Raw genomic sequence first — 12,714 nt, 5'->3', positions numbered from 1 at the left:
TCCCAATCGTGCATTCGCAGGTCTGAGACTTGCGACCGCAACCTATTCGGCAACCTCACCCTATGCCCCAGCTGCGAGAAACATTGCGCCTACGACTTCCTCTACACAAAATGCACCATAACAAGGGTATGTATTGGCGATGCGGACAAATGCTGCTGTTTGTCCACGTTCAGCTTGGGAAAATTCAATACGAGCAGTGGGCACAGCAATAACAAAGGACGACGACACGGGTTCGCCAGTGCCGTCATGTCGGCTGTGTGCTTGTAACCCTTCTGTTTCACTGTTCAGTTATTAGCGATGTTGGAGTAAGAAAGAAGCTTAACCCCTGAACGTATTCGGAATCCCTCCTTCACTAGAGCCTCCAGTCGAGGAGGTAGTTGAAAGCGATTTTCGCATGTAAAGGCATTGTGCTACCATCCACTCAGCTGTGTCGATGGAGGGAACACGTGGAGTGAAGGACAGACTCGGAATACGGCCATAATACCCTTAAAAGCGCCGCGAAATAACGGATCGCGAACTGCACTTGAAGTTCGGTGTTTCCGTGGAGCCCCGAGAAGCGGACGTAATATTAGAATTTCAGGGATCCCCAAAAGCATTTGCGCGGGTTAAAATTGTCGTGTACGGGCTTCCCGCATTTCTTTCCCTTTTATTGACTATTGAAATATCTAAGAATAAACGACGATTGTATGGAATTTTCGTCCTGCTCACTGTGACTTCAACAAAATCCTGAACCTAGCTGCAAAGGAAGCCATGCAACAGTGACCTAAAAGGGACCTAAGCAATAGTTCTGTCAGACAAGGTAAAATTGTGCGGCCTTTCTTACTGGAAGGACAAGGCGTTAAATTCACTCCTTTGTCATGGGCTGGCTACAGAATATTAGAAAAGTCACACATATGGAATTGTCGCTTCCAGTTGGTGTTTAGCGTTTTTTTTTCGTCATGAAAATGTCCGAAATGAGCTGCCGCTTAGGTCTCGATGTTACTGGTGGCTTTGCAAGCACTGCGCAATCCCACCTTGCACAAATGTGCAATGTAGACCTGTGTAAACCATTTAGGGAATAACAGTACTGTTTGGAAATGGAAGGTCATGCGTTTACATTTGGGAAGCTGCCGTAAACACCATTAGTGCAGGCATGCTTACGATCAACAATGCTAGCAGGGAGAGTTTGGGACGAAACCAGACATAAAACAGAGTTGCTTTCCTTCACACAATACTCACTCGCCAGAATGGACAGCCCAAACGGATAATTTTTTGCTTTGATCTAGGCGTACGTTGAATTCTGCAAAAAAAGAAAATTCGAAGCATCGCCGTAATGAAACCACCCCCAGCATCCTTTCTATGCTTCTCTTTCCCTGAGCTCCTGAGCCGTTTCTGTACTATTAGATCATGTGCACCTAGCCTGCCTCAGCACTCTTGAACGCTCTTGACGATTGAAGGGGACCTTAAATAGGCACATTATAGAGGCTTCGCAGCGCCCATGAAATACTACTATCACAGCACCTTCTGGGTACAGCTTCTTCAAAATTATAAGGTGTCTCAGGGTGCCTCCGCGCTTTCTTCCTCTTTTAGTTTTACTACTCTACATAAACATGCGCCTATCCCCTGCATTTCCTCTAGCTGGAAATATATGATATTGGTTGGCGGTCAGGCTACAGGGTTGAATACATCCCCGCGACGCAACCTGTTAAATATTTCGGCCATGTAACACCCAATACTTCTGATCCACTGCGGTCTTAAAGGAGCCATGAAGAGAAAATACAACATCGTTTAATTTGAAAAAACTAGGATTCAGTATCTCACTCAGCTCCATTAGAGCCGCAAAAGATGTTTTTTAACGAAAAAAAAGCAAGAACTATTTAAAACCTTTCAAATTTCGCGCCACACTGACGTGTTATGAGCAAGAATGGCGTCATACGGGCCAACAATAAAATATAATTTTCAGTGCGTTAACTGCACGTTAGCATTCAAGTGATGCGGTCAAATGGAACTAGAGACCCCATTACAGACGTCCAGTCATGTTTCGTCGCGACAGGTCAGTTAGGCGGCCGCAAATCGCACAAACAAGGTTCCGTGACGTCATAGAAAAGTTGCGGGAAATTGGCTAGGGGGTCGCGACTGCTTCACACGTTTTCTTCAATATCTCCGTTATTTGTTCGAAGATTGCGATGATATTGGTATCATTGTTATCGGGACTGAGCAGTCTTTCTAATAAACCCAACTTGTATTTTGTCTTCATGGCTCCTTTAAGCTTCCGCCATAAGTCACTGGGTAATTGTTTACATCAGTTCACGCAGCCACAGGCGAGGAGGTTCAGCTGCGACGGAAAAGGGTGGTGACCTTTCGGGGCTGTTGGCTAGTACCCCAGAGTTCTCCCATACCTGTAACTCCATAACCATAGCACTGTGTCCCCCAATTTACACTCTACAAATAAAATTTAGTCCCTATAGGGAACGATATTGCCACGTTCTAAGCTAATGCTCCAATTGTTCAAGCCAACAGAAGAAATGATGTGGGTTTGCCTGACCGTTCCAATGTTACCGAGAATCTTGATGGAGATGTAAATTGAATTTTTCGTGATAATAGTACACGAAAAAGTTCACAAACAACACCTTTATGTCATGGGTCTTTGAGGCACTGGCATTTCGAAAACGTTTGGTGTTCCTTTTTAAACCCGAGTCCGAGCATTAAACTGGGGAATAGTCCGGCTTCTTCATTGAGTGTACTGAAACCTCGTTCTGTTCCTTTCGTTTACCATCTAGATCATTTCGATATTCGACAACCATGGCACAGTCGGTTTCTCGGTGTTTATGTCACTTTGGGGTAAGTGTTTGGTAATACCACCCAGGTTTCTCGATTTTAACGATGTTTTTTTTAAATTTAATCCTTTATCAGCAAGCACCCAAAGCAACAAAAACTTCGTTCCTCAAAATAAAAATCGTTCCATTACGTCGCTGTAACATAATACGTTGGAAAATCCAAGCGGGACGTCATTGGCTCTGTAAATAAGACTTCCAACAACCAGGTACAAGATTGCTAACGTGATTTTATTCCCAGCCATGCCAGATACCCGATGAAAATTGTCTTTGAGTTTTAATAAACTTTGTATTCAGGTTCTATAGGGCTAATTAAAAGTCAATACATTATGGACCTAAGCCATGAGGAAAATAAACGTTTTATTGCACAAGCTCAACCAACATGCTATAGCCCTTAAGACATCGAGTTTTGATACATTGCGGTCTAGAGAATGAACCAAAACTCCCGTCTTATAAACTGAAGCCACTAGAAAGTCAATAAGCATTTTATTGCGCAAACGCAAAACGCATTTTCTCGCCTCCAACAAACGCAATACAGTGTTTTAACAGACTGTGTATTGCGTTTATATATTGCTAATCAAATTTGTAATGTTTATACGGTGGTCGTTAGACAGAAAATAAACTTTATTACGAACACGCAGCAAGCATCCTATTGCTTTAAGTATTTTGAGTTTTAATACTCTCTATTGCGTTTCTATGCGGACCCACAAAGGTGTCGTACTTTATCGGTGCAACTATATAGGGTGCTATTTCCCCGCGGGTCCCAGCGCATGAACCGAGTACGGGCGATGGGCCCCCGTCCCTTCGTCTTGGGAGCACTTGGGAGTGGTGGTGTCTGAAGGGACGGTCGTCACCGCCGGACATGGCGAGCCCCTAAAAAGATCCGGTTTTAAAACTCCCTAGAAACCAATTAACCCTGACTGAGATGCAACAGAATGTTACCACAATACGAAAAAATTTCGTAGAAAGATAATTAAGATAAATAGAATAAAAACCCGCCAGAATCTCAATTAAAAGTTAGCTCATATGCACAAGGATATTATGATTGGGCACATTAACAATTTTATAGAAATCTAATTGAGATAAATATAGTAAAACCCGTCAGAAACTCTATTCAAATCTGACTCCCAGGCAACAGGGTGTTTATTTATTTATTTATTTATGTATTTATTTATTTTTATTTTATGTATTTAGTACCAACAGCACCTTGTGGCATTACGACAAAACCCAAATAAAAATTTCACAAAATGCTAATTCAGACAAATTTAACAGAACTCACCAAAAATTCCATTAAAACTTGGCTCGCAATCAACAGTGTGTTACAGGTATACACAATAAAAATTTCATAGAAAGCTACTTGAGATAAGTCCAATAAAAACCCCTCAGAAGCACTATTAAAAACAGACCTACATGGAACAGGTTGTTGCGGCTATATTCAGTAAGAATTATATAGAAAGCATATTGAAAAAGTTTATAACAAAGCCCCACAGTAAATTTATCGCAAACTATATTCAAAACCGGTAGGGTAAGTGACTTGGACTTTAAATAAAACTTTTGCCGCTTAGTAATTCAAACTCAATAGAAAAATTCTGTGAAATGCTAACGGAAGGATCCTATTATTCTTTTGAGCAATCTGAATAACGAATTTAATAAATATCAGTAAACATTTTTATGAAGTCTGTATTTCTAGCCCACGCTATGTTCAAGAATTCTTCTCGAGGTTTCAGTCAGAAGAAAAATGTCGGCGGTGACAAAAAATTATCTTAAGCCATCTACAGCCTCGCTTTGGCGAGGAAAAACAAAATTTGAAACGTGAAACTGATACTGATACGCGAGTCCATAAAAGACAGCTTGTTCTAACCGCCCAGGTTTTACTGAGAAGGCCTCTTTCATCTCTCTGTTAGGATGTGGCGGATGCTGCTGCGGAGGAGTGGGACGCAGATGAGGACCGAGTTTTCGTTGCAATTCCTGAGGATACGCCAATACTGCAAAAACTTGCGGCCTGAACACGCATATAGAGATGCACGGGAGTGTTCCGGAAATTGTGTAATTGGAATTCTGGTTCACTTGTGGAATATCGCCCTCCCCCCCCCCCCCTGTGTGGTTGATATAAGGCTGACGTATTTAGTACAAAAATATGGCAGTGCAATTATGCCTAAAGCCAGTAGCACATCAGGCGACCACGGCGCAATGACGAGTATTCAAGAGCAAATTGCCTGGAACAAGAAAAACGTTCAGTAAATTAAACCTATAAGGGGTCACAAGTGCCCGTGCAAACGGAGCGTCTTAATTGCACAGTACAAGCTCGTTGATTCGAACCGCAAGGGGACGTCGTCTCCGTCCTCCGAAATAATGAAAGTTAAAAAAAAAATGAAAGTGCAGAGTTACAACTGTACACTGCGATTGGGAAGCATTAGAGTATCAAGCTGATGCTTGAAGGCGTCGGTGCGTTCAGTTTGAGGACGACTGCCAGCACTGTTCGGTCTAATTAGCGAATGTAGCGGAACGCCTGCACGTCCTGGTACATGGTGTCCTAATCTGTCAGCACACACCACACCACTTCACTTGCGTCTATATTGACTTAATCCGTAAAGTGTACGTCTTTTAAGTCACAAGCCCGTCTTTCACTTACAATCCTGAAGCTTGTCTTCCATTCCAAAGCTTGTTCGACAAAAAAAAAATCTCCCCGAGGTAAGCCTGCCTAATTGCTTAAGTTGCAGTCCCGCACGTGTTAGAAAAAAAATTCATCCAGGGGGAATAAGACAGAAAAAAAATCAATCCGGCATACCGTATTCGGACACAAATAGCTGCCGCCGTTTTGTCACAATTCTCGAGGTCAAAGTGACTGCGTGGTGCATTAGTCCCAGCCTGCCAAACTGACTACTATTCCTGGGGTCGTGGCATACAGCACGACCGACGGCCTGTAATTTTAGGAGGACTCTGGAATCACTCGGCAGTTATTCCAATCCTTCGTACGGGCGACCTGCCATCAATGACTGCCTCTCTTGAGTCATCCGTTGGCTGAACCAAGGCTTTGGTCGTACCTAAAAAAAACGGAGTAAGTTATAAGACACCAAACCCTGCCATCGTATAAACCATCAGGATGAATGACTACGCAAGGGTAACAATGCAAGTATGATTGGGTTCCCTTTGCAGGGCGCGAACGCTGATTGCTGTGCAGGATCTTGCAAAGAAATTGATTTCTAGTTTTTTAGGGTTTGTGTGGTTCCACGCTGTACCCAGTTTAAATACAGCCATGTAATTGTACCTATAATTTCAGCCTATATGAATTTCATTGGGGCGAGAAATAATGTTCAAGCTGCGTTAAAGTATCGTCTTCGAATTTTGCTGATGCCAATTCATTCCACAAATCAGCAAAGGTGTTTTATTTTCAGAAGATCAATTAATTATCATGGCTAGGGGCACCCGAAATCCGTGTGTCACGGCGATTTTCTATTTCGTTCACTACGCAACCTAATTTACGGTCGAAAATTTAACACAGCCATAGTTTTGTCACAGCTTGGAACATAGTTTTGGCGCTCTTTGACTGTAGATGCTGTTGCGTCATAAACATCAACATAATATGCGAAGGGAACATATTCAAGTTCTGCTGCCTAACGGTTCGCCTAACCATGGGTTTTTTAAACTATGTTTCTCCCCGGCGTGTTCTCATCAGGGGGTGCTGTGAAATCGTTTATTGCAGCGGTAGCTGCTAATGTGAGGACCTGCCCAGGCGCTTTCGGGCAACTGTGGCAAAAATGAAGGAAGGGTTTTTTGGCCCCCCCGTGTGCTCCCGGAATCATTTATATAGTAAGCAGTGGACGTTTCACCCACCCACAGACACAAATCCACTACAGCTGGCGGTACGCCGTGCGTTGGCTTGGAGTGCGTTTTTAAAGAACATACGTTTGCTCTACGTGAATCAGTGGACGTTTCACCCACCCACAGGCACAAATCCACTACAGCTGGCGGTACGCCGTGCGTTGGCTTGAAGTGCGTTTTTAAAGAACATACGTTTGCTCTACGTGAACAGCCTTGATAATAAAAGGCCTGACACGTTTCAACAAAATTGTGCTCGCAACGGGTTCCTGAAACGCACAGTCGAAGGCCTGACCTGTTGTCGTTGCTGTGTGGTTGCAGCCACCATTTTCATCGAGTTCTGGAAACGCCAGCAAATTGTCTACGCCTGGGAATGGAGCCTGAGCAACGTGGACACGCTGACGGTCAGTGCGGCGCAGTTACAGCGAAACGGAAGTGGTCAAGTGCAGATAAAACTAGTCCCAAAGCATGCGTGTTTGATAGTTTGACGTAGCCGTTCACGTGCGAAGCTTGGAAGAAATTTATTTTTATTTATTTCCGGAAAGTACTTTATCTCATACATCTGGTGTCCTTCATCCAGCTGTCAAACTACATAAAATGTATTTCCAAACATTGCCTTGCTTCGATTCATCTATTCTCCGAGCAACGGGGCGGCTTCAGACACTGTAAGCACGCTTATCCTTTCAGTAAGTAATGAAAACAAATTGGTTTACAAATTTTAACATTTCGTCAGAATTTTTTATTCCCGCTCAACCTAGGCGCCAAATATTACCGCGTTTGCTGGATTTTTTTACTTTATTTAATATTATTTGTAAAATACTGCAGGCCGAAGGCCCAAGCAGGAGGGGCACAAATACAACCATAGAATCAACACAGGCGTAACACTGTTGGAGTGAAAAATAGATCTCATAAAAGCTTTTATGAGATGTATTTTTACTACGCATTGTTTCTTTCTTTCAATGTCCTAGGACAATGAAAAAAAAAGAATGCATCAAATCAAAGCATCCGAAGACAGTCGGGGTGGGGGGTTAAAACTTGTAGCAAATAAACAGCAGGTTTACGAAGCTGTAACATCTGGAGGTACTGAACGCGCAAGGTGCTCCTTTCTGTGATGGTTCGCTAGGAGAAACAAAAGCCATATAAACTAGTCCGAGCAAAATAAGGGGTTAAACATAGAGCATGAGCGACGGTCGCGTGTTGTGCCGTAACTGGACCCACGTGAGCAGAACGAGCTAGCACAAGTTTTGGTGTTAAGAAAGTCTTCAAGATAAAGCTACAACCAAGTGAGAAGTCAATGAAGCAAATATTTAGTAAGCACGTCGACCGACTATATTATTTTTTTCCCACGCCAGTCAACTTGCAGCGGTGGGCAATGGCAGGCGGCATTCATGACTGGTTGTGTTGTTAAAGAAATATGACAATTTTTACTAATGATTTAGCAGTTAAAGAAATTCCGTATGTTTACTGCGCTTAGTGTAAAGTCGGTCGTAGCTCCTACATAAACATCAGATCTTTTATTCTGCTTGTGGTGCCCAGGGAATGATTGATTCATTGATTTATTTCGAGGTGTAACGCCGCGATGGTACACGCTGCGCCCTAGTGGAGGATTTCGGATTAATTTTCGCCACCTGGGGTTCTTCAACGTGCAGAGGGAATGTTACCACGAAAGGGGTAATGTATCGGCCCCAGATAGAAAGGCCATGAAATTTCATACGGACTACGTGGGTCGGCGGACAGTACAGTATAATGACCAAAGCTTGTCCTCCGTGTCTGGAAACTGGCAGGCCAGGTGAACTTTATCTTAGGACCATGGCGAAAAGACCGCTATCTTTGCAAAAACTCAAGACCCAGAAACCTTGGCAATGCAATTTATTTCGCAACTCGTTGATACCGGCCAGTGTTGCAAACTACCGAAGCCATGCACGTCCAAGAGGAAAATGACTTTCGTCTGCTAATTGCTTTTCCTCCTTGCAGGAAGTGGTGAATCCCGAGTACGAAGCGAAAGCACGCGTCTACAAGCTGAACCCAGTCACCTTGGTAAGAAAAACCATGGGTTCATAAGGGCCACCATTGTGACACATCACGCTATTTAATTGTAGACAAGCCATCAGTGGCGAACGTCGGGGGTAGAGGGGCGGGTGGCGGGAAGATAAGGGACAAATTAATAAATTGACGTGTCTGCTCGGGCTAGTACTTGGTGTGTACTATCTTGATCACAGTTAGGGTGAACACGGGAGCACGTGTCAGTCCGTGCGCGGGAGCCGCCTTTCGGCGTTCCGGGTAACTTCGCACGCAAGCGCAGTTCGTTTGCAATGAGGCTACGTGATGCGCGTGCGAAGTTACCCTGAACGCCGACAGACAGCTCCCGCGCACGGACTGACACGTGCTCCCGTGTTCACCCTAATTGTGATCAAGATAGTACATCATCGGGAAGCGCTGACCGTATTTTTCCTCGTGTTGTGATCTTGATCAAAATTTCCAAGAAGCAAACAACTCCTGCTGCCAATAAATAACTATTATCGATATTTACATTCCTCTTATCAGCTGCGCAGAAATCTTACGGTGCGTTGACGACTGCTCTAAACACCACTAACAGCTGTTTAGCTGTCGCGCTGGAAAGCAAAAATCAGAGATAACAAAATGATTGTAAACTTACGGTACGTTGTGCTGTGTGCCAGAGAGTTTTTACTTCCAATTCTCAAATAAATAATATTTGTTTCAGTTTTTTTTTCAGATTTTGATGTTTTCTATTGCTTTTTTCCTCCTTTCAACTGCTCGTTCTCTCTTTCAGAGGGGAGGGGTTCAAATTCCTGCGTACACCATTGACACAATTATATTTAGGTTATCACTCCCGGAATTATCGAGGTTAGTAACACAACACAACTCCACAAGTACATCCTCGTTGGCGTGTTATTACTCAGCTCACAGGGTTTGTTACCTGAAATAAGCTCTTGAATTCGGACGGGATACAAGCTTGGAATGTACTGGCATGTCTTTTTTCTTTTCAGAGGTACGAGCCCCACGTCCCTTTCTGGGAGAGGATTGGAAGGGTTGCAGCCGCCAATACCATCCTCGTCTTTATGGTGCGTCATTGGGATACGTCTAAATTATATTTAAATGACGGGATACTTTGTTAGTTGCACGTTGAAGGTTATCGAGCTAAATTCCGTTGTGTAGTTGAATGTGATGTTTGAAAAGGCATCCGAAGCGTGAAGGGTGAAGGAATGTCAGTGTGGCCAGGGATACCAAATCGGTGCTACGAAATCGAGCAACTGTGGACTCAAACGCTTGTCGTTCAGACAATTAAGCGTTCACTCTCTCATTCATCGGCATTTGGAAGTTTGTTACAGGCAGACAAACTCGGCTCACCGGCATCGCGGAAAGCTTACAGTTTAGTTACAAATTGCGGCTTGCGCTAGGCAGTTTGCGGTTCTGTGGATGCTCCTTCGCGCAGCTTTCATTTGCCAATGCCCTTTACGGTGGCGCTAGTGGCGTACATGAACGCGCACTGGCTACGCCAGCGCGCTCTTTTCTAACCAAGGAGGCGTTCTTCTCAAGATGTTCGTAGAGTGTTGGCCTTATATCTCTGTGTAGAGGTAACGTTGCGAGGTACGAAAAAGGGGTACGAAAAACGTTGCAAGGTGCAGAAAATCCGAGAGCGGGGCAGGGAAGCAATCGCTACGGAGGATGACGGACCGTAGAACGTTCTGGACGTGCCTGGTATACGCCATGGTAAGAATTGCAAGTGCCAAAATATTTAGACAAATGATGTAAAGGATAGAGGCATGCGCATGTTTCTGTCCTTTACGTCCTTTGTCTAAATATTTCGGTGCGTGAAAGTCTTGTCATTGAATACCATGTACCCACACATTGTTATGGTGTAGGCCACTGCGTGGGCACAGAGCTTCGTTCCATATCGCTATGCTTGACAAGGAACGAAGCCCCAGTCGCAGGCGGGGATGACAGAAAGTACGCCACGGTGGAAGAGGCTAGAGCGTCTCGATATTCTGCTTGTGGTAACTGCCGTCGGGAGGAAGCGGCTATGGATGAAGCTACGGCAGCGGCCTGACGAACGCACGGTGAAAGTTCAACAGAAAGTTCCACAGAAGATCAATAAAAGGTCCATCTAGGCTTTCGCATTCACATTCTTAGAAAATTTTAAGTATCCCCCTTATTTTTTCGCTCTGTAGATGCCGTTCCCTGTCTCACACTCATCGCAAGAGACATTTACGAATCCAGCCGCTCATTGTTGTCTTCTGCACGCATGCCATTCGCCTGCCGCACTCTTCCGAACACCGTGCCTTCTCATCTGGGCTTGCGCAGCTCTGCGTCGTCCTGTGCACTGTGATCGGAATGATCGGCTACCGCATCATCATGGTTTCCCTCCTGTCACAGAGCAGCTCGTGGCGCCCAATGGCGCACATCTTGACCTCCGCCAGCGGGTCCCTGATCAACCTGTGCATCATCTTGAGCATGAACAGGGTGAGGTTCTTTAACACTAGGGGCAGCCGTCCGCGCTAATAACCTGCCCACGGAGAGAAATGTAACCACGGGAGGTTAGATGGCAGCGACCAAGCAGCAAGCCTAATTGCTATTTGAATGAATAAGGAAAAAAAAGAGGATAGGCAAGAGAGTGTAGGGGGGCAAATGAACGTAAAAAAACAGAGCGCGTGGCTGGAGCTGGGTAAAGCAAAACTCCCGCTAATTGTACTCTGATTTCACTGCTTGTTCACACGTCGCAATAAAGAAACGCGTTTTTGTGAATGTACAGCATCAAGTTTTTAAAAGCGTTGCGTTACAGATGTTATTGCTGCTTTTTCCAGCTTTACAGTTGGGTGGCGACTCGCTTGACCGACTTAGGTGAGTTTGCATACACTGAGGAGTTCAAATGAGTTTGCCTAAGATGACCCGACAGTAAGGTAGCACAAGTGCGTAAGAATATCTGACAGCGAAAATTTACCTATTAAAATGAATTGCAAGTCTGCAGCCCGAGGAGAGCCAGAAATTTCGACCAAAATGAGTGTTTGATCGTCCCGCAGGGTAAAGAAAACACGACAGTTATAAACTGTTTACAATGTGGTGGCAGGGCCCAGCTTTTTTCGCAACTTGGCGTCATGCAGCTTGACGTACCGTGGTGGCATGGCCTTGCTGGCATGACCTTGCTCAGCGTGTGTCAGCGAACGCCAGCACGGATGTTTGTGTTTGGCTCTGGGTTTCTTTTAAACGATAGGAGCGCGGGACAGGAGCGGTTGGAGGTCAGTGGGAGTAGCTTTTGTCCTGCAGTGAACATGGGAAGGCTGATGATGATGATGATTTTTGGGCTACCTAAAAGCGAAAACTTTGGTGTGTCCGTTTGGCTGTCTGTTGGTGTGCCGCTCAATTGAGCCGTGCGGCCCAAGTGAAAAAATGTGTGAAAACAAAGTTCATATGGGCATGGAAGACTGTTACAAACTAAGAGGACCGCTGGGCAGGGTCATGTATGTCCGCATTATTCAGCGCAACGGAACGATCAGGTGTATTTTAGGGCGTACTTTGTAATTGTTAGCACGGTCTTGGATTATAACTTGAAAGCGTGCTGGTGACACTCATAAGTACCACCAGCACGCCTTGGCAGTGTACTTTGGATTTACAAAAACATACGCCTTGTTTGGCCGGTTAATTCGCACCTTCCTAATAAAAGGCATTAAAACAGGGGAACACAGGAAGACACGAAAGGTTCCCAATACCTCTCCCAAAAGGCAATAATGGTTCCCAAAAAGGCAATAATGGTTCCCAAAAGGCAATAATGGAGCACTTCCGTGCCCGTTTAAAAATTAAACAGATATGCGGAAAGAGACAAGTTTTTTCACGCGTTTTCCCTCTCTGGAAGCCGGTGAAGCAGTGCTCAGGAGTATGCATAAAGCCTACACGACTGGTTTTGACTGTTCTGGAGGATGAAAAAACGGGTGCGGGAACGCGTCGATCTCCGCACACACGTTTTTGGCTTTTCCATGATGATGATTACTGGGTTTTACGGCGCTAAGCCGAGGGCAAAGAGCGCCAGAAGTGTGTTTGACCTTTTGAGGTACGCTTGTTAAAACGT

At 44.7% G+C, this 12,714-nt stretch overlaps 1 protein-coding gene across 1 annotated transcript in view; it reads left to right on the top strand.

The window, feature by feature from the left end:
- The window catches only part of LOC144173086 (anoctamin-4-like), a 107,279-nt gene that overhangs the window by 62,880 nt on the left and 31,685 nt on the right, over positions 1-12,714 (top strand). Inside the window, exons 15-21 of the mRNA XM_077701600.1 lie at positions 21-126; positions 2,760-2,820; positions 6,954-7,036; positions 8,607-8,669; positions 9,641-9,715; positions 10,956-11,114; positions 11,456-11,492. Of these exons, the coding sequence (XP_077557726.1) occupies positions 21-126; positions 2,760-2,820; positions 6,954-7,036; positions 8,607-8,669; positions 9,641-9,715; positions 10,956-11,114; positions 11,456-11,492 (584 nt within the window). The remainder of the gene's footprint in view (positions 1-20; positions 127-2,759; positions 2,821-6,953; positions 7,037-8,606; positions 8,670-9,640; positions 9,716-10,955; positions 11,115-11,455; positions 11,493-12,714) is intronic.

The sequence above is a fragment of the Haemaphysalis longicornis genome, unplaced genomic scaffold (genome assembly GCF_048455015.1).
Source record: "Haemaphysalis longicornis isolate Haplotype H1 unplaced genomic scaffold, Haemaphysalis longicornis Haplotype H1 scaffold_29, whole genome shotgun sequence".
In the NCBI taxonomy this organism is placed as follows: domain Eukaryota; kingdom Metazoa; phylum Arthropoda; class Arachnida; order Ixodida; family Ixodidae; genus Haemaphysalis; species Haemaphysalis longicornis.
The sequence above is the reverse complement of the archived record's forward strand: the minus strand, read 5'-3'. Positions and strand labels throughout refer to the sequence as shown.